This window comes from Frankliniella occidentalis, unplaced genomic scaffold (genome assembly GCF_000697945.3).
Source record: "Frankliniella occidentalis isolate FOCC.00 unplaced genomic scaffold, Focc_3.1 Scaffold124, whole genome shotgun sequence".
Lineage (NCBI taxonomy): Eukaryota > Metazoa > Arthropoda > Insecta > Thysanoptera > Thripidae > Frankliniella > Frankliniella occidentalis.
In genome coordinates, this window is record NW_026267251.1 from 64878 (window position 1) to 80708 (window position 15831).

Sequence of the window (15831 nt, forward strand, 5' to 3'; positions counted from 1 at the left end):
AAAGTATTTTACTATGAAATCTTACTAGGTGCTATGGAGGAAGGGGGAAGATGGACATCGGCAAACACCTGAAGTCTTGCAGCTCGTGCATTCACACCCACATTTGCTAAAACATGCACAAATCCTCATGCACCAAGTGTAAATGTTAATACAGCATTAATAGAGTATTGACAAAAATTGAAATTATAACCATATTCCTAGGCAAATACTATACAGATAGATGGAGAGATAGATTATACATACTAGCCTCAACTCAGTATTAGTTAGTGCAGTTTACAGCTGAATACCTAGCCTAAGTGAGCTAACGCAGTGCAGGTTGAGTAGCATATAACTTAACTTACCAATACTTGAGTCAGAAGGAGAGTGTAGGAGTTCAGAACATGGGGGTAAGGTAGAAGACTCTGCAATTAAAGTTTCTTCAGATCTTGGTGAAACAAATGATGGAGAACCAAGGGAGGGGAGGGGAGCTTCATCCAGTTCAAAAACTAAAGTTGATCCACACGTTGGACATATTTTGGAAGCTACAAGAAAAGTATGGCAAAACATCAAAAACATAATCATTAAAATGCTGTCATTGTTTACAATAAAACTACGTAAGGTGTACAAATCTAGGTGGATAATAAAAAGTACTTTTGCGTGAATTCAGCTCAATAGAAAACTCTCCTGAGCACTTCATGCATCGGAATGCAGCCACATTTAAGGCACTAAGAGATCTTGACTCTAAAATAGTTTTTAAAGATGGTAAAAGTTGTTTCTGGAATTTAAACAAAATGTCAGAGGAAGGGAACCAAATTTTTATACTAGTAAATGTAACAGGCCTACGAGAATTACTTGAGCCTCATCTGGATCCATTTCATAAACACGTTTCTTTTTGGAAGGGACCACAGTGTTAAAAGTCAATTGCACTTGGCACGGAGAGGCACTCAATAGTTCACAGCTTTCTAGGCAGTTGAGCCGCCAAGACTGAACAACACGTCCAGAAGAAGGGTCAATTTCTTTAATAAACCTGGTAGAAAATACACACACAAAAAAAAACAAAAAACAAGCATCTTAGGTAAGAAAAGTTGGATTAGATGAAATAAAAGGTTTTGATAAAAATAATGACTCAATTTATGATTTTTTAATAATGTACCTTGAAGTGGCCACTAAAGCGATGTCTTGCGGTAACTTGTATCCCTGGGTTAGTTTTCTTACGAAATACTTGGAATGATCCCCAGCTGGTAAAGGAAATAAGACAAATTGCATAACAAAATAGCCTTAAGAATTGTGCATAGTGGTTTTTATGAGCTAACTTACTATCAAGATCTTCATCACAATATTCATTATTTGTATTATCTTCATCATCTATATCTCCATCATATCCCACAACTGATCCAGGAGAGGGTAAATTATCCTTAGATGCTGTTTCTTCATTTCCAGTTGAAATATGCAGCACAGTGTCAGAGTCATTTGCTGTGTGGTACTGGGTAGATAGAGTTGTTTGAGAAGCTTCAATGTTGTCTTTCACTTCAGGATATGTTTTTGAGATAATAGTTTCCAAAAGTTGCTGTAGCAAAGATAAATAGCGAGTAAAAGTGAAAAAAATCATTTTAAAAAATTGTTTCTTTGATGATTCCATGTGAAAAAAATTACCTGTTCATCTAGATGGCCTAGATATGGTACTGCCATGCCTGTTGATGATGGAAGCAAGCCAGGTGATGGGAGAGGAGTGGAACTTGAGGGTGGTCTTGTAAAACTACTGATACTGGCAACACTTGTTCCCATTAAACCACCAGCTGACACAGAGGGAGTTGATCGTTGAAACCCTAAAAGCTCTGGCACAGTAGACCCTATCAAATAATTATCCTGTAATTTTGCTTTATAATTTTCTAACTCTCTTTTCGTCTGTAAATGCTCTCCAGATGATTCTACAATACAAGAAAACGCACATTAGTCTAAGAACTCAATTTCAGTAACCATTCTATTCAAAATACTGCTAATGCAACATTTACCAATTGATCCTGTATTTGGATTGTTTCCTAAATTCATGTTAGTCAATTCATCAAGCGTGTCAAAATCTTCAATGATAACTTCTCTAACTTTACGGCTCTTTCGAGTTGATCTCTCCATCTCTGATCCAGGAGCTTTTGAAGTCTCAGGAGGTTTGCCTTCAAAATTTAAGATTCCCAATTTAAATAATGTAAACATTATTATTTAAAATACAGTTTTAGATAGAAACTTAACAACTTACTGAAGCTGATGGACAAATCACTTGAGCTAGATTCACTCTTGTTGGTGCTAGAAATAGATGGACCATCTCTAACAGCTTGTAACTCAGTTTCAGTCAACTTTTGACCATCGAGCATAAACTAAAATGACAAAAATTGAAAATTAGCAAGCGTTAATAGTGTTACCTTGAAAAACTGATCATAATTTCAAACATTAATGCCTTGTGCCTTGATACTCACTGGGATTAACTTAACAGTATCACGGCGGTACTGATGCTAAGAATGTCAAACAAAAAATTAATTAGCTTTGAATGACAGAACAAGGTAATTAGATTAGATGGGACATCGCCACTGAACTTTCTCTTACCTTCACAAAGACTGCTCTTGGAGAAAGATAAGATGTTGCAATAATTCGATAGCGCTTGTGATAACTAATTGGATTGCCTTTCAGCTTAATGTGCTGCAACTGGTACAAAGAACGAAGAGGCAGTAAACTAGAATGATCCTGCAGCTGATTAACTTCTAGATTCAATTCTCGCACGGAAGTCAAATTTTCCAGTCCTGTTCATATAAAAAATGTATAATGGCGAGGAGAAATCATATTTGTTACGACAGAATCTAATCTTGCATGGAACATACCACTTAAGTCTTCAATATAATTATGTGACAAGAGTAGTATCTGGATTTTGCTGGGCATTGGACAGGAGGGGGCAAATGATGGAACAGGAATTTTGGTTAAACGGTTATAGCTGAGATTTAAATAGCACAACTTAGGGAGAGCAGCCAAACTTGAGCTGACAGCATTAGCATCGGCAATCATATTGTGGCTAACATCCACCCACTGCAAATTGCATGCCAAAGATATGCCACGGCCAAGAGATCTGAGTCCACAGTAACTGACAACAAGCTGGGAAAGCTTCGCCCAAATAACATCTGGAAATCATAAATATAACATTACAAAATGCACCAATTAATGGCCCATCTTCTCATCGTATATTTTTGGTGCTAACCTGGGCCAATAGAAACAGCTCCATCTGCCAGGACCTCCCACAGCAGGTCATCTGATTGAAAAACTTGAACAAGAACTAATGCTTCTAAATAAAATCGTAGAGAGGAAAGTCCTTCAATTCTTTGATCTGTGTCATTCCTCTGAGAGAGGGTGACACTTCGCAACTCCAGGTGGCGAAGTGACCGAAACCGACTCAGATCAATTGCTTGTGCGGAGTACAAGTCTCCCTTACTATTCCCATTGCCAGAAATAGTAAGACCAACAGTCTTTTGCACAAAGTCATGTAGAAAATGGAGTTGTGCTGTTGTTGGGGTTTGAGAGGCATGGGCAGATGTTACCTATGTCATAAATAAAACATTGTCAATCAAATATTAATATGCAAAGAAGAAATACTCTCTATCTGCTCTTTTAAAACTTGACCAAAGTTCAGATTGAAAACTCACCTGAAAGTCCCCATTGGAACCAAGAAGAGAAATGCTAGTAAATGCAGCATTGAGTTTTGATAACAGTGCTGGGGTGAGTCTTAGTTTACTGTTGCCGTTTAGAACTCGATCACCACTGTCTCTGAGAAGCGTAGCTAAGCCACCAAGATCTTGCCAGTTTGTCCTTTGAAGAGCCATTGTCACTCAAACCTGTTGCAAACACCAAGCAAAAATTGAGACAAGGATGATCATATGATAAGAACCATTCAGAATGCAAGTCATAGCAGACATAAGAATTATTGAAGACATAAAACTTTTGTTTTGTTTAGGATAATCAGTTGAAAATAATTCTGTGATCAGGCAAGCCTGAAAAACAGTCCAACCTTTGAAATGTTATATTAACAAACTTCTACATAACCTGGACTGTCATTATTCCTGATAATGTCTATGATGTCATAATTCGATTGATAAATGATAAACCAGAACCAATACTTCAAATCTGTTATAAAACGGGTGACATAGAAATTTTAAAGGTGTAAGAGATGGCAGTTTTCACAGTTGAGATCTACATTAATGTAAATAAATAGGGTGTATTTATTATTACCCCTTGGAGAAGAAGAAAGCCTATTTATGATACCAAAGCGCTCACCATTATCAATGTATTGTTTTATGAGAAGTCAAGAACAATAAATATTCAAGTCTGCTACACTATATTATGTAATTTGTAAAAAAAAATGTAAATCCACATGACAGGTGTAAACAGGGGGATTTTCAATGTCAACAGGAAAAAATAATTGACACTCATTTCAGATCTAAATTCACATTGAAATTCGTGCTCATAAGGGGAAAGAAACCTATTGGCAGATCCTGTCTTCTGCTTTGTAAACAATAACAGACACCCGTTCACAATCATGCTCGCACAATTTAGGGTACTGTGTAACTCCCTCCACGCATTCCCTCAAACCCTGATACAGTTTTCGAGACGGTTGGGCACCCAAGGAAAAACTATTTTTGCTTTATCATCTGGTCTGTAGTCAATAATGTCCGAAAGACTAACCATCTTTACAGGTACACTGTACCCCAACGATTTCTCAGTCTACTAAACTCTATCTTCTTATTATTCTAGGAAGGGGAAAATGTGGCGTGGCTGTGATAAGGGTTTCCGGACCTCGGTCTGGCGTTGTTCTTTCAGCTCTCGCCGGCGACACCAGTTTACTTAAGCCAAGGATGGCTCAACTCAGAACACTTCGCAATCCACAGTCGAAAGAAATACTAGACAAAGCCATTGTTATTTGGTTTCCAGGTTCATTGACTGCTATTTACTCTAACCTACTAGAATCAATTATTGCCTTACTGAACGTAAGTTTTTTTTTAAATTGAAATATCTGTTCTATTTATTTCAAAGGACCGAAAAGTTTTACTGGTGAAGATACTTGTGAGTTCCAAGTCCACGGCGGTCTAGCAGTCATAAGCGGGCTTTTGGAAACAATTGGAAACATTCCAGGTATTTTTCCAGCTGACCCAGGTGAGAAATAAAAATATGAAACTCCTCTTAATTCTGAAGTTAACTTTAGAGTCATACTATTGCCTTAACAAATTTTCCAAACCAACAGGTGAGTTTTCAAAGAAGGCTTTCTTTAATGGATCCATAGACCTCACAGAGGCGGAGGGATTGGCAGACTTAATTCATGCTGAAACAGAAATGCAGCGAAGACAAGCAATATACCAAATGAGTGGATCACTTCACACATTATATGATGGATGGAGAAATACTCTTCTCCAGGTATGATTCAAATAATTCTTCATTGCTGTGCTCGCATACATATTCTGTTTTATTTCTCTCTGACTCTATACTTGCAGAGTTTAGCTCATGTTGAAGCCTACATTGACTTCAGTGAAGATGAAAACATAGAGGATGGCATTATGCATGATGTAAAAGATTCTATAACAAAATTGGCCCAAGAAGTCCAGGTTTGTTTACATTGTAAAAGCTACGTTAAATGTATCATGTGAATTATTGATGTAAATTTGATTCAAATATGTTTTGAAGATTCATTTAGAGGCAATAACATGATTTTCCTCTGTCAGGGCCATTTGGCAGATGGACAGAGAGGCCAAAGGTTGCGGGATGGTGTGCAAGCAACAATTGTAGGAGAGCCCAACGTAGGAAAAAGCAGTTTACTCAATTTACTATGTTAGTAGTATGCAAATAACCCTCAAACTGCAGAAAGATGTTGCTCAATTACATTCTTATTTCTTCTCTTTTGTTGTAGGTGATAAACCTGCTGCCATTGTCACAGCGATTGCAGGCACCACTAGAGATGTGGTAGAACAGTACATAAATATTGGTGGGTATCCCTTATTACTTGCAGATACTGCTGGGATAAGAGGAGACTGCTCAGCAGTAGATGCTGTTGAAAAGGAAGGAATTGCTCGTGCTAAACAGTTTGCCAAAGTGGCAGATGTAATACTGCTTGTTATTGATACGATGCAGTTTTTGAATTGCTTGGACAGTCAAGAAATTACTGAAGAATTTATCTGTAGATACATCCAGGAGCATTTGATGCACTTAGGTTTACTTAATGTGAATAAAAGCAGGCAAATTTTAAAACGGTTGCAACAACCTTCAACAGAGTAGGTCCCTTCACAATATCAATCATAAATAAAGGTTGATTCAGAGTGTTGAAGACAGGTGAAAGTGAAGACCTGAAGACCACCTGCCATCTCTCTCAACTGCTGTTGGAGAAAAAGTTCAGTAGACGTCATTATCTTCATTTCACAACCTTTCTTCACTTGTCTTTAACACTCTCAACCCACCTTATGAAATATTGTCATTCTAAACTACATCCTAGAAATTCAACATGACCTTACTCAAATGACTATCATCAATTTTCAGGACTGTTGAGAACGGGCCCTTCTATATCATAATTTTTAATAAAGTTGATCTCGTTGTAGAGCAACATGCAAAGAGGTCTATAAATAACTTACAGAGCCAATACCAAAATGTTGTGGCTCTTTCAAGTCTTACTAAAGAAGGATTGTCTCAGTTGCTATTTAGGATGGAACAGATGCTGGAAATTTTGTGAGTTATTTACTCAACAGCTTAAATTGACTTTGCATTAATTTTACATAACTACAATGACTGGTCTTTTGTTAGGTGTGGAAATCCTTGTCAAGAGAGCCCTGCTTTAAGTCAAGTTCGACATCGTCTTCATTTGACTGATTGTGTTGATTACCTACATGACTACTTACACAAAACAGTTAAAATATCTGCCTCAGAGATCAACTCTCTTAAAGAAGACTCTCATGGAATTGATCTTGCTATTTGTGCAGAGGACCTTCGTAAAGCTGCTTACCATCTCGGAAGGATTACAGGTCATGTAACAACTGAACAAATTCTGGATGTGATATTCAGGGACTTTTGTATTGGCAAATAAAATTAATGGAACAATATTTGATCACCATGTTTTGATGATCTCTCAAAGGAAACTCTCCGGGTCACACAGAGTTTCTTGTCCTTCATTCAGTCACCCACTCATTGACGACAGATTACTAATGACTAAAGAAGTTGTCTTGCTACAGAATCTTCATCAACGTTGGTCGGGTTTTTAATAGCATTAACTTCACGGCGAACTTCTTGGATAGCTTTTGCTAAAGCCTCGGGATGAACTCCAGCTTCACAAAGTCTTATGCAGATGGAGAGAGATTCCGTGTCCAATCCAGTATTCAGTAGCTTTGAAATGCGAGACAGCAGAGCAAGTGCCTCACGAGCTCGTAAACTATCTGATCCGTCTGCCATGTCTGAAATATTTATCCAAAATTATTAGTGAGGGGAAGAGGCCTTTCAAACTACACTTAAACAAACGCATAACCTTTAATGGTAGCGATAAGCGGAATATAGAATCATGCAAAACCTCAATCACTGTACCTGCTGCTTTGCAATGGTAAGGGAGGCGAGAAATTGCAAGAGATGAATAGAAACAAGATCGACTTTTGTCAGGCTACTGTCATTGTTTGTGTTCGTTTGAGTTTGAACGCCATTCCGTTCCAATTCCTGCCATTCAAAACAAACAATTGAACTTCAAGGCCAACAAAAAACGCGCTAGCCGAAAACCAGTTTGAAAAGGAGTGGCGTGTCATGTGCCATGTATCGGCCTTGCTTTCGTCACTATCTTAAGTGATGATAATATGTTGACGTAAGACGCGAAGACGAACTTCGAACGTGTTTCATTTTCTTTTTATAAGAGAACTTACGTTATTGGAAGCTCGTTACTCTGAGGAACCAACACGTCGCGTCGTCTGCGAGCTGTCTGCTGGTTTTCTGTAAAAATGCCATTAAGTTGGGAACAATTTTATGCTGAAAACCCTCCACCCTCTGATCTCGATCAGAAAAGGCACTATGTTCAAGATTTCTGCCAGAAGCACTTGAACAATGGATCACGCATTGTTCTTATAACTGTAAATGAATAATAATGAGTTATGTTAGGGTTATGTTGTTGATAACTTGATGACTCATACATTTTTTAAATTAGTAATTAATTAATCAATTAAAGCATATATTTGTCAATAAAATAACATCAGATCGCAGACAGTGAAATTTGTGTCATTGATTTCAGTCAGGAGGAACAACAGTTCCCCTGGAACATCATACAGTACGATTTGTTGACAACTTCAGCGCAGGAACAAGAGGATCGGCCTCAGCTGAATATTTTCTTGAAATCGGATATGCTGTTATATTCTTGTACAGGTACCAAACTCTTGCCATTTATTTTCCCTACAACATGCAATAAAATTAGTCACACATTTTCACCTTGATTGAAGGTTGAAATCTATTGAGCCATATCTCCGACATGTTATGGGCTCAAGATTTTTGGACATGCTTGAAATTGATAAATCAGCGGATAATACATCAATCTCAGGTATTTTGGCTGCATGTAGAAACTTAATCTTTCTACATTAATGAGTGGAAGAAAAATTTTAACAAGATTATAATTATTTGCAGTGAAACCATCAGAGGTGCACAACATTTTGCCAGTTTTGACAAAGTACAATGCAGCCAAAGAATCGCAGAAGTTTCTTCAAGTAGGGTTCACAACTTTATCAGATTACCTTTGGCTGCTGAAGACCATATGTGAAACCCTTCCAAGTTTTGGGGCACGTGCTATGATATATTTGGCTGCGGCCGTGTCAGACTTCTATGTGCCCGCCACACAGATGGTTAGTATATACTCTTGCGTCCATGCGAAAATGAATTAGTGTTATCAGCAGGTTTTCTATTGCAGCCAACTCATAAGATGCAATCACAAGATGGTGCTCCCACAATTCAGTTAGATCTGGTTCCCAAAATTCTTCAACCTTTAGTGAGCTCATGGGTTCCCAATGCATATGTTATTTCATTCAAACTGGAAACAGATGAGAATATTCTGATAAAAAAGGCCAGGGGTGCCCTACTTAAATATAAACATAAGGTAAGCGTGCTAATTCATGAATGAAGTAAAGATTTCCACAATCGAATGTTGTAGTTGACCTCTTGTGTGTTACAGATTGTCCTTGCAAACTTAATGGACACTCGCAGATCTCGGGTTGTGGCAGTAACACCAGAGGATGAAACTGAAATTATTCTTACCGAAGAACAAAAACAAAAGGGACTGGAACTTGAAAAATTCATAGTTGATTACCTAAGCGAAGAACATTCAAAGTTCATAATGGAAAGCACTGCTCAGTAGCCTGTTATTGTACATTGATTGTACTAGTGGTTTTAGTGAGTTACATATAGTTGTTTTCTTTTTTTTTTTAAATTTGCAAATATATTTTTTAAAGAACTTAAAAATTAGTGTGGACTCAGTATTCAGTACAAAACGAAAGCTCAAATATTGTCACGCCAGCCGTGGCATGTCAAGCAGGACAATCACTCATTGGCTGTGTAAAGCTTACAAAATCTGAAAATCAACCATAGGCCTCAGCCTGGAAGCTATAAAATGGTATACAAAAATCAACACTTGAAAGAGTTTTACTTATCAATAATAGACTAAAGCCAAAACATAAGTGCAACTATTTTTTTTTTTTAATTTCATAAGTCAATACATTGAACATTGCATGAAGAACATCATAAGTGCATTGAGGTATGCAATAATGTCATTGGTACTGATCTCTACATTAAAACAATAATGTACTTAATAAGTTAAAAATTGGTTGAGTTAGACTTCATACCACTGTTTACCATAAAAAATTTCAATAAATCATAATGTATCTTTACAGTCAATATACAACAACTTAAGTCCATAATTGTCAAAATTTTTGGCAGTACTGCAAGTACACACAATAATAAAATATCTATTCCCTAAAAAATTAAAATTAGACTTATAAAATCACAGAATTCATAAGATAGGTACATAGTATAAAATAGTGCTGTCACTTCAGGATCTCACTTTCAACTCAGTCAAAGCTAGAGATGAGGAAAATAATCCATTTGTGCCATAGTTTCGGCAAGCCATTCAAGTAAAAGTACAAATTTATAATCTACATCCTTCTGCTTTTGGTACTGTCGGACCACTTCATTCATACACATGGCAAAGCAGCGGAGAATGTTCTGAAAAGAGAGACAATTATTGCATATTTCAACATCTTACTCCCAAGACAAATTTTAAGTGTCATTTCATGAAATACTAAAATTACCTGAGGCCATTCTTGTTGCATAATAGCTAGACACTGATTTTCTACTAAGTCTGGTGTAACTAAGTTGGCTTTTAAAACTGCAGCAACTACCTCAGCCAATTTCTCCCAGACGAGTCTAGTAGGATGACTTGACTGTGCAAGCAAAAGCATATTTCGAGGACACACCAAGCGAGCTAATCCATCTTCAACAGGTCTTAGGGCGTCTAACTTCCAAAGGCTGATAAGTCGGGAGAGAAGAGATGAGTCTACCAGACGAGGGTTGTGACAAACTGAGAGAGAAAACAATTCAGTTACTCAAATTCCCCATAAATACAATATAGCGAAATATAAAAATGTATAATTACCCAGCGATATCACTAAATCAACGGACAAAAGTGCAAGTATTCTTTCAGCAGCTGGGACAACATCTTGTCTTCTGGTTACACACAATTCCATTTTGTCAAGAATGTTATAAACCTCTTCTCTAGAAACATCTTGTCCATTTAATATATCACATACCATCAACTAAAGACAGAAATAGACTAAGTATACATCAAGGAATTAGAAAGATAGATAGAATAAAATAGAACTTTTGAGGTTTCAAACCTTTAGAGGTTGCAGGACAGCACATGGACTGGGAGCGGAATCGTCATGTTTCCAGAGAGCATTGGCACCTGGAGCTACATGAGAGGTTTTAGCTGTTGCTACAGTTTCAATCCTCTCTCTATTTTTGAGATATTTTTCCACTTCAGTTTGAAGATCTTTACTGTACAGGCCTAAAAAATGCAAGTCTCATAATTAATGTGGTTAGAGACAAAAAGGAAATACCCTGATGTGCATAAATATCAGCATCAAAAAAACTTACTCAGGGTGGCATGACTTTGCATCCAATTTATAACACGCTCCTCACTCATCCTAGAGGCTATACTGACACACATATCACATACAGGCATGCTTAAAGATTCTTCAGGAAGAAGTGACAGTAATGCCCCTTTGCACTTTGCTGAACAGAACTCGCCAACACCAAAACGGCATCTAGCCTTCAGATCAAGAGCAACTTGCTCCACTATGGTGGCGATTTCTTTTTTCAATTCACTCTAAAACAAAATTTTAAAATTTAAATACCAATAAAGTTTGAGGACCACAAAAAAAAGAACTGAACAAGTACCTGGATTGCGGAGCTATCTATTTCTGAATCTGGATCAGATCGATAGCTTCTAATTTTATCTCGTAACTTTAAAAGTCCTTTTTGCTTTAAGCCAGGAAGCCAGATATTGCAAATGTACTTCACACATGATGACGTCACCCTTTCAACTACAAACTCAACTGTTCTATGAACAGAGGCAGGAAGCCCATGGAAGAAACTGTCCTCAAGCTTAAGCTGTGTACAATGAAAAGAACAAAAACACACTGTATTTAATAATTGGAGCTTTGATAGTTTTTTTTACAGTGGGTATGATTGGATTGATATGCACGATATGTACTAGCATAAAAGTGTTCAGATTTCCTTACTTCAAGCTGTTTGCCAGAAAGGTCAGATGAAGCTGATAACATTGAGCCAGCTGAAACTGGAGTTATATGGCGAACAGACCCACCCAATGCACAGTCCGAAGGTATTGACGCCATTAGTGCTCTTAGCTCCAGTAAAAATGGGCAGAGGGCATACAAAACCTCGCAATCAACAAGGTTTAAGGCATCAACTGGGGGGGTTGTGGTAGAAGAAACTGAGAGAATATCACTTGTTTCCAGTGCGCGAAAAGAATGTTCTGAGTGAGAAGTATCTACATCCAATGTCATTACTGCAAAATAGAAGATCCAAAGTAAGAAACGCTATAAGCAAAGATGAGGTAATTATAAACAACTCAATACATACATGTAAGAGACTCATCCAAATTAAAACACCAAGAAAAGAAGAAATTCTCCTGAATGAATGGTGCTTCAAATAGCCAACCTAGAGAGAGACGTAGTAGCAACACATTTTGGGGAGGCAGCACAATTTTTTTCCCAAAAAGTTCCCCACAACCCCCTTGCCTTAATGCTGAATACAAATGTAGGAGAAGTTGAAGAGCAGCCTGATAAACAGGAAGAGCACAGGACACAGAGTCCATCATTCCTAAAAATTTAACCACCCATGGTATTGTTACAGTTAATCTTTGAGTTTTGAGTGCCTCAGTAATGCATTTCATAATGCTAACAGGTGGCATGACCTAAAACAAAAAAGTTAGTTACAATAAAATAAAAAATATGTATAAATATGCTCATGTCACATTAAAAGAAACTAAATAGATATGTGAACAAACCTTGGACCTAACCAAAACTTCTGTGTCCAAAATATTTTGAGGCAAGTTAGATTCTGATCTGCTATAGGGCAAGAACACTATTAGACCAAGAAACTTTGCCAATAAACGCATACTGATGACACTAGATAGGTAATTTTGTCTAGTTGTCCCATCAACCGTCAGGTCTGAAAATCAAATTCAAAATATGCTTCATTAACATCAAAAGGTTAATTTTTTTTTAAATTAAAAATCAATGGAAAACTGCAGTGAGATTCTAACCTGAGTCTTCTGTATCAGAAGCTAAGAATAAGGTCTGGTCTAGTTCAAGAAGGTGAGAAATGATGCTATCTTGAAGGTGTTGAATAAATGATGAATGAGAGGATGAGATAATAAAGTCCCGGTAAAACTCTTGTGGACCAGGAAAGGCTGGAGCTGGTCTAGGGCCACTAGATTTATATGATGTTACTAATCGGTCTCGAAGCCTATTTAATTTCTCAGGATCCACACCTTTGAGCTCTTCAAGAAATTGCAAACTTTCAAATCCTTCATCCTACAGTGAAATTTGACATTACAATCTGACCCTACACAGGAAACAAAATATTCAAAGGTACTAGAGAGATACTTACTGAATTTTTGGACCCTCCACTAACAGTAGACATAAGCTGAAGGCGAAAGAGCCTTGCAAAATGCATCAGATTTACAGGATCACTGCACAGTTGTACCACACTGCGAACCCTGCTCCCAAGGGAAGTGGCAAAACACCAACCTTGTTTTAAATGATTTGCTTCCCATACTCTTAGAAGCTCATAGAAGCCATCTCGCTGTCTGCAATATAAAGTAGGTCTTTTAGATTAAAGAACAGTTTTGTATGAGGCAAAGCAACCCATAAAAATATACCCTAAAATGCATACTTGCGAAAATTACTGAAGCATTGTGCTGATGGAAAATTAGAGCTGTTATCAGTTTCAGACTGAAATGAAACATTGGCAACAGCTTTGATGGACACCAATCCTTGAGGAACACTATTTTTTGATGAACAGCTTGAGTACAATGAAAACAGCTCTTTCTTCAGTTCAGGTGAAAATAAAGCAATGCGTTCACTATCCAACAAAAATTTTAAAGTGATCCGATCCAAGTTGCAAAGAACATTAATTTGATTTAAAAGCACATGTGTAGCAAAAAATACACAATTGTGAACAGAGTAGAAATAGTGATTGGCACACATTTCTTTAAGAGGAAGCCTTTTCTTTTTGATTGGGCTTAGAAACTCATCTACTGAGTCAAAAACAGGCTTATCACCATCTTTAGGCTCTAATGAAACATTACTGACATGATCCTCTAAATTTGACATTGCACTGTCTTTTTCCTCTACTTCTGAATCAGTGCGTATTACAAGGAGTGAAACCACAAAGTATAACTCACTCATCAAATTTGGGATGAGATTTGCATTCAAAACACAACTGTATATCTCAGAAATTTTTGAAAGCTGTTCAAAATAAGTGACTTTTGCTGGATCAGCAACCACAACCATTTTGGGTAATGCAACTTTAGAGGAACCACCAGAATTGGCTGTTGCGGCTTGGGTGATGGTGCTTTCTCCAAGATTTTGCAATTTCAAGCGTTCTTGTTTTAGAAGATTTCGTTCTTCAGAAAAACTATGAGAAGCTCCAACAGGCTCAATGCTCACTGGAGCTTGAAATAGTGTGGTCTCTGGTACATTGCCACTAGCAGTTCCAAACGGCGGTATGTTTTGGAAACCTGTCAAACATTACAATTAGATGTAACATACTTAAAAATTAGGTGTTTCAAAAACTACGTAATGTAAAGTACAAGAGAAAGGAACGCAATACTTACCACACTGCGGAGAAGATGGTGGGTTTTCTAAAGAAACTTTAGTTGGGTTGATGCGGCGTCTGTGTTTCTTTTTCAAGGAATTGCTGTTCACAAGCTCTATAGGTGATACATCTTGGGATGTGATGGGACTTGTTGTTGGACTCTGAGAAAAACGTTTCTTTGACTGCGAACTTTTACTGCTTTTGATAAGGAAGTCCCCCAAGCAGACACCATTGCTTCTAGTAGGAGTTTTAAACTGATTATCTGATAAATTAACAGGGACTGGTGGTGATCTTCTTTCAGCTGATTTGAAAGCTTGGACCCTTTTGTTTATAGGGGTGAACTGGGGAGAGGACTCTAAGGTCACATCAGTAGTTGAAAATGGAGATGATGTCATGGGACCATTCTCTTCAGCCACTAAGAAGGGATTTTCTTCCCCCTTAGGGCGGCTACTGGGCCATTTGCCACATGTGTCTTTGCGTGGGGTTGAAAAATTAGCCAGTGAGGTTCCAGTTCCAGTATTCCAGGATTCTCCTTTGCTGATATAAGAATCCGTCTCATTGTGGTTTATTTTAATAGAAGACTGAGCTTCAACTTTGGGAAACAGCTCAACACGGCGAGCAGATTTTTTGTCCAATGACCTCAATGGTGAAGAACGCCTATTCGATGAATTAAATTTTGATTTGGAGACAGACTTTAGGGGACTTTGAAATGTATTTGACGGCAACCATGCTCTGTTAAAGAAAAATTAAAAACAGTGACTTTGAGTGACTACAGTTGAATTAATATTCTAACAAAAGTCGAGGCTAATCACCTAGCAGTAGAATCCCGTAAAAGATTTAAAATACACAGTACTAGATCACTTCGACTGCAATTTATCTTGTTTTGAAGTGCTGGGCCACACTGCAACACAAAGAATAAATGTATTACTGCAATAATTTAAGCTAGATTTAAGATCGACCATGAAACTATTGTCCACTCATAACATGTACAAAGAGGTGTGATATGAAACATGAAAATGCAGATGGAAATTCGTGGAATAAAACAGACCTATCAATGTGAACTTAGTGGGACAAAAGGTAAACAAAACGCTCCTCAAAAAACATGCCATGCAAAAACACTGTGCAACCTAACCTACACTTGCGCAGTTCTTTCCAGTTAAAACGATTGCAACGCTTTGACAACACGAATTATAGTGCTATGGAAGAACAAAGCGTCTTTTACTCACTGTATCATTGGAAATCCACACCAGTACTTCTTCCAGAGGAATATTTCCTTCCAAAATTTCTAGGAGCACTTCCTCAGCCATTTTGCATCTCTCCTATCGTTACTGTCGTTGCAGCGGTTGTGGCGCCAGTTGCCATATGTTTCCAGTTTTAACATAAGATCCAAAATAGTCACAATTTATCGAATCAAATGCGCTTGTT

The 15831-nt window shown here is 37.5% G+C and overlaps 5 protein-coding genes across 6 annotated transcripts in view; 2 read left to right on the forward strand and 3 right to left on the reverse strand.

Annotated features, from left to right (window-relative positions):
• LOC113206608 (serine/threonine-protein kinase 11-interacting protein) overlaps positions 1 to 4473 on the reverse strand; it is a 15911-nt gene extending 11438 nt beyond the window's left edge. Inside the window, exons 1-15 of one of the 2 annotated variants that reach the window (XM_026422763.2) lie at positions 4288 to 4473; positions 3660 to 3848; positions 3218 to 3554; positions 2847 to 3140; positions 2575 to 2768; positions 2448 to 2483; positions 2231 to 2348; positions 1992 to 2147; positions 1633 to 1907; positions 1297 to 1546; positions 1133 to 1217; positions 832 to 1006; positions 631 to 754; positions 342 to 521; positions 26 to 106 (exon numbers count right to left, since the gene is read on the reverse strand). In XM_026422763.2, coding sequence (XP_026278548.1) covers positions 26 to 106; positions 342 to 521; positions 631 to 754; positions 832 to 1006; positions 1133 to 1217; positions 1297 to 1546; positions 1633 to 1907; positions 1992 to 2147; positions 2231 to 2348; positions 2448 to 2483; positions 2575 to 2768; positions 2847 to 3140; positions 3218 to 3554; positions 3660 to 3836 — 2482 coding nt within the window. In that variant the 5' untranslated portion in view covers positions 3837 to 3848; positions 4288 to 4473. The remainder of the gene's footprint in view (positions 1 to 25; positions 107 to 341; positions 522 to 630; positions 755 to 831; positions 1007 to 1132; positions 1218 to 1296; positions 1547 to 1632; positions 1908 to 1991; positions 2148 to 2230; positions 2349 to 2447; positions 2484 to 2574; positions 2769 to 2846; positions 3141 to 3217; positions 3555 to 3659; positions 3849 to 4287) is intronic. The other variant, XM_026422764.2, reaches the window with a different exon arrangement.
• Positions 4474 to 4486: 13 nt separating this feature from the next.
• Positions 4487 to 7091, forward strand: LOC113206609 (tRNA modification GTPase GTPBP3, mitochondrial). Its single transcript, XM_026422766.2, has 9 exons — positions 4487 to 4664; positions 4765 to 4941; positions 5044 to 5163; positions 5252 to 5421; positions 5499 to 5609; positions 5727 to 5832; positions 5912 to 6272; positions 6535 to 6720; positions 6796 to 7091. The coding sequence occupies exons 1-9, from the start codon at positions 4550 to 4552 to the stop codon at positions 7073 to 7075; spliced, it is 1626 nt and encodes a 541-aa protein (XP_026278551.1). The 5' UTR covers positions 4487 to 4549; the 3' UTR covers positions 7076 to 7091.
• Positions 7044 to 7716, reverse strand: LOC127750034 (mitotic-spindle organizing protein 1-like). The gene is made up of 2 exons (XM_052270471.1): positions 7567 to 7716; positions 7044 to 7439 (listed from the first exon to the last, which is right to left on the reverse strand). Exon 2 carries the CDS (start codon positions 7435 to 7437, stop codon positions 7198 to 7200), a length of 240 nt encoding a protein of 79 aa, XP_052126431.1. The 5' UTR covers positions 7438 to 7439; positions 7567 to 7716; the 3' UTR covers positions 7044 to 7197.
• A 236-nt stretch (positions 7717 to 7952) lies between these two features.
• On the forward strand, positions 7953 to 9468 carry LOC113206610 (phosphopantothenate--cysteine ligase). The gene is made up of 6 exons (XM_026422767.2): positions 7953 to 8096; positions 8255 to 8385; positions 8460 to 8557; positions 8641 to 8855; positions 8921 to 9106; positions 9182 to 9468. Exons 1-6 carry the CDS (start codon positions 7968 to 7970, stop codon positions 9362 to 9364), a joined length of 942 nt encoding a protein of 313 aa, XP_026278552.1. The 5' UTR covers positions 7953 to 7967; the 3' UTR covers positions 9365 to 9468.
• Positions 9469 to 9632: 164 nt separating this feature from the next.
• LOC113206607 (codanin-1) lies at positions 9633 to 15786 on the reverse strand. Its single transcript, XM_026422762.2, has 15 exons — positions 15633 to 15786; positions 15219 to 15307; positions 14426 to 15138; positions 13483 to 14329; positions 13198 to 13396; positions 12851 to 13121; positions 12593 to 12756; positions 12166 to 12499; positions 11805 to 12091; positions 11461 to 11673; positions 11158 to 11389; positions 10899 to 11068; positions 10658 to 10817; positions 10314 to 10582; positions 9633 to 10227 (listed from the first exon to the last, which is right to left on the reverse strand). Exons 1-15 carry the CDS (start codon positions 15711 to 15713, stop codon positions 10084 to 10086), a joined length of 4173 nt encoding a protein of 1390 aa, XP_026278547.1. The 5' UTR covers positions 15714 to 15786; the 3' UTR covers positions 9633 to 10083.
• Positions 15787 to 15831: the final 45 nt, after the last annotated feature.

Coding starts and splice junctions, on each gene's coding strand:
- LOC127750034 (XM_052270471.1), bottom strand. CDS start 7,437: ATGGCAGACGGATCAGATAGTTTACGAGCTCGTGAGGCACTTGCTCTG.
- LOC113206607 (XM_026422762.2), bottom strand. CDS start 15,713: ATGGCTGAGGAAGTGCTCCTAGAAATTTTGGAAGGAAATATTCCTCTG. Junction 15,139..15,218: donor TTACGGGATTCTACTGCTAG/GTGATTAGCCTC, acceptor TTTCTTTAACAG/AGCATGGTTGCCGTCAAATA. Junction 11,674..11,804: donor TTTCTGGCAAACAGCTTGAA/GTAAGGAAATCT, acceptor CATTGTACACAG/CTTAAGCTTGAGGACAGTTT.
- LOC113206610 (XM_026422767.2), top strand. CDS start 7,968: ATGCCATTAAGTTGGGAACAATTTTATGCTGAAAACCCTCCACCCTCT. Junction 8,558..8,640: donor GGATAATACATCAATCTCAG/GTATTTTGGCTG, acceptor AATTATTTGCAG/TGAAACCATCAGAGGTGCAC. Junction 8,856..8,920: donor ATGTGCCCGCCACACAGATG/GTTAGTATATAC, acceptor TTTCTATTGCAG/CCAACTCATAAGATGCAATC.
- LOC113206609 (XM_026422766.2), top strand. CDS start 4,550: ATGCTCGCACAATTTAGGGTACTGTGTAACTCCCTCCACGCATTCCCT. Junction 5,422..5,498: donor GGAGAAATACTCTTCTCCAG/GTATGATTCAAA, acceptor CTATACTTGCAG/AGTTTAGCTCATGTTGAAGC. Junction 5,610..5,726: donor AATTGGCCCAAGAAGTCCAG/GTTTGTTTACAT, acceptor TTCCTCTGTCAG/GGCCATTTGGCAGATGGACA.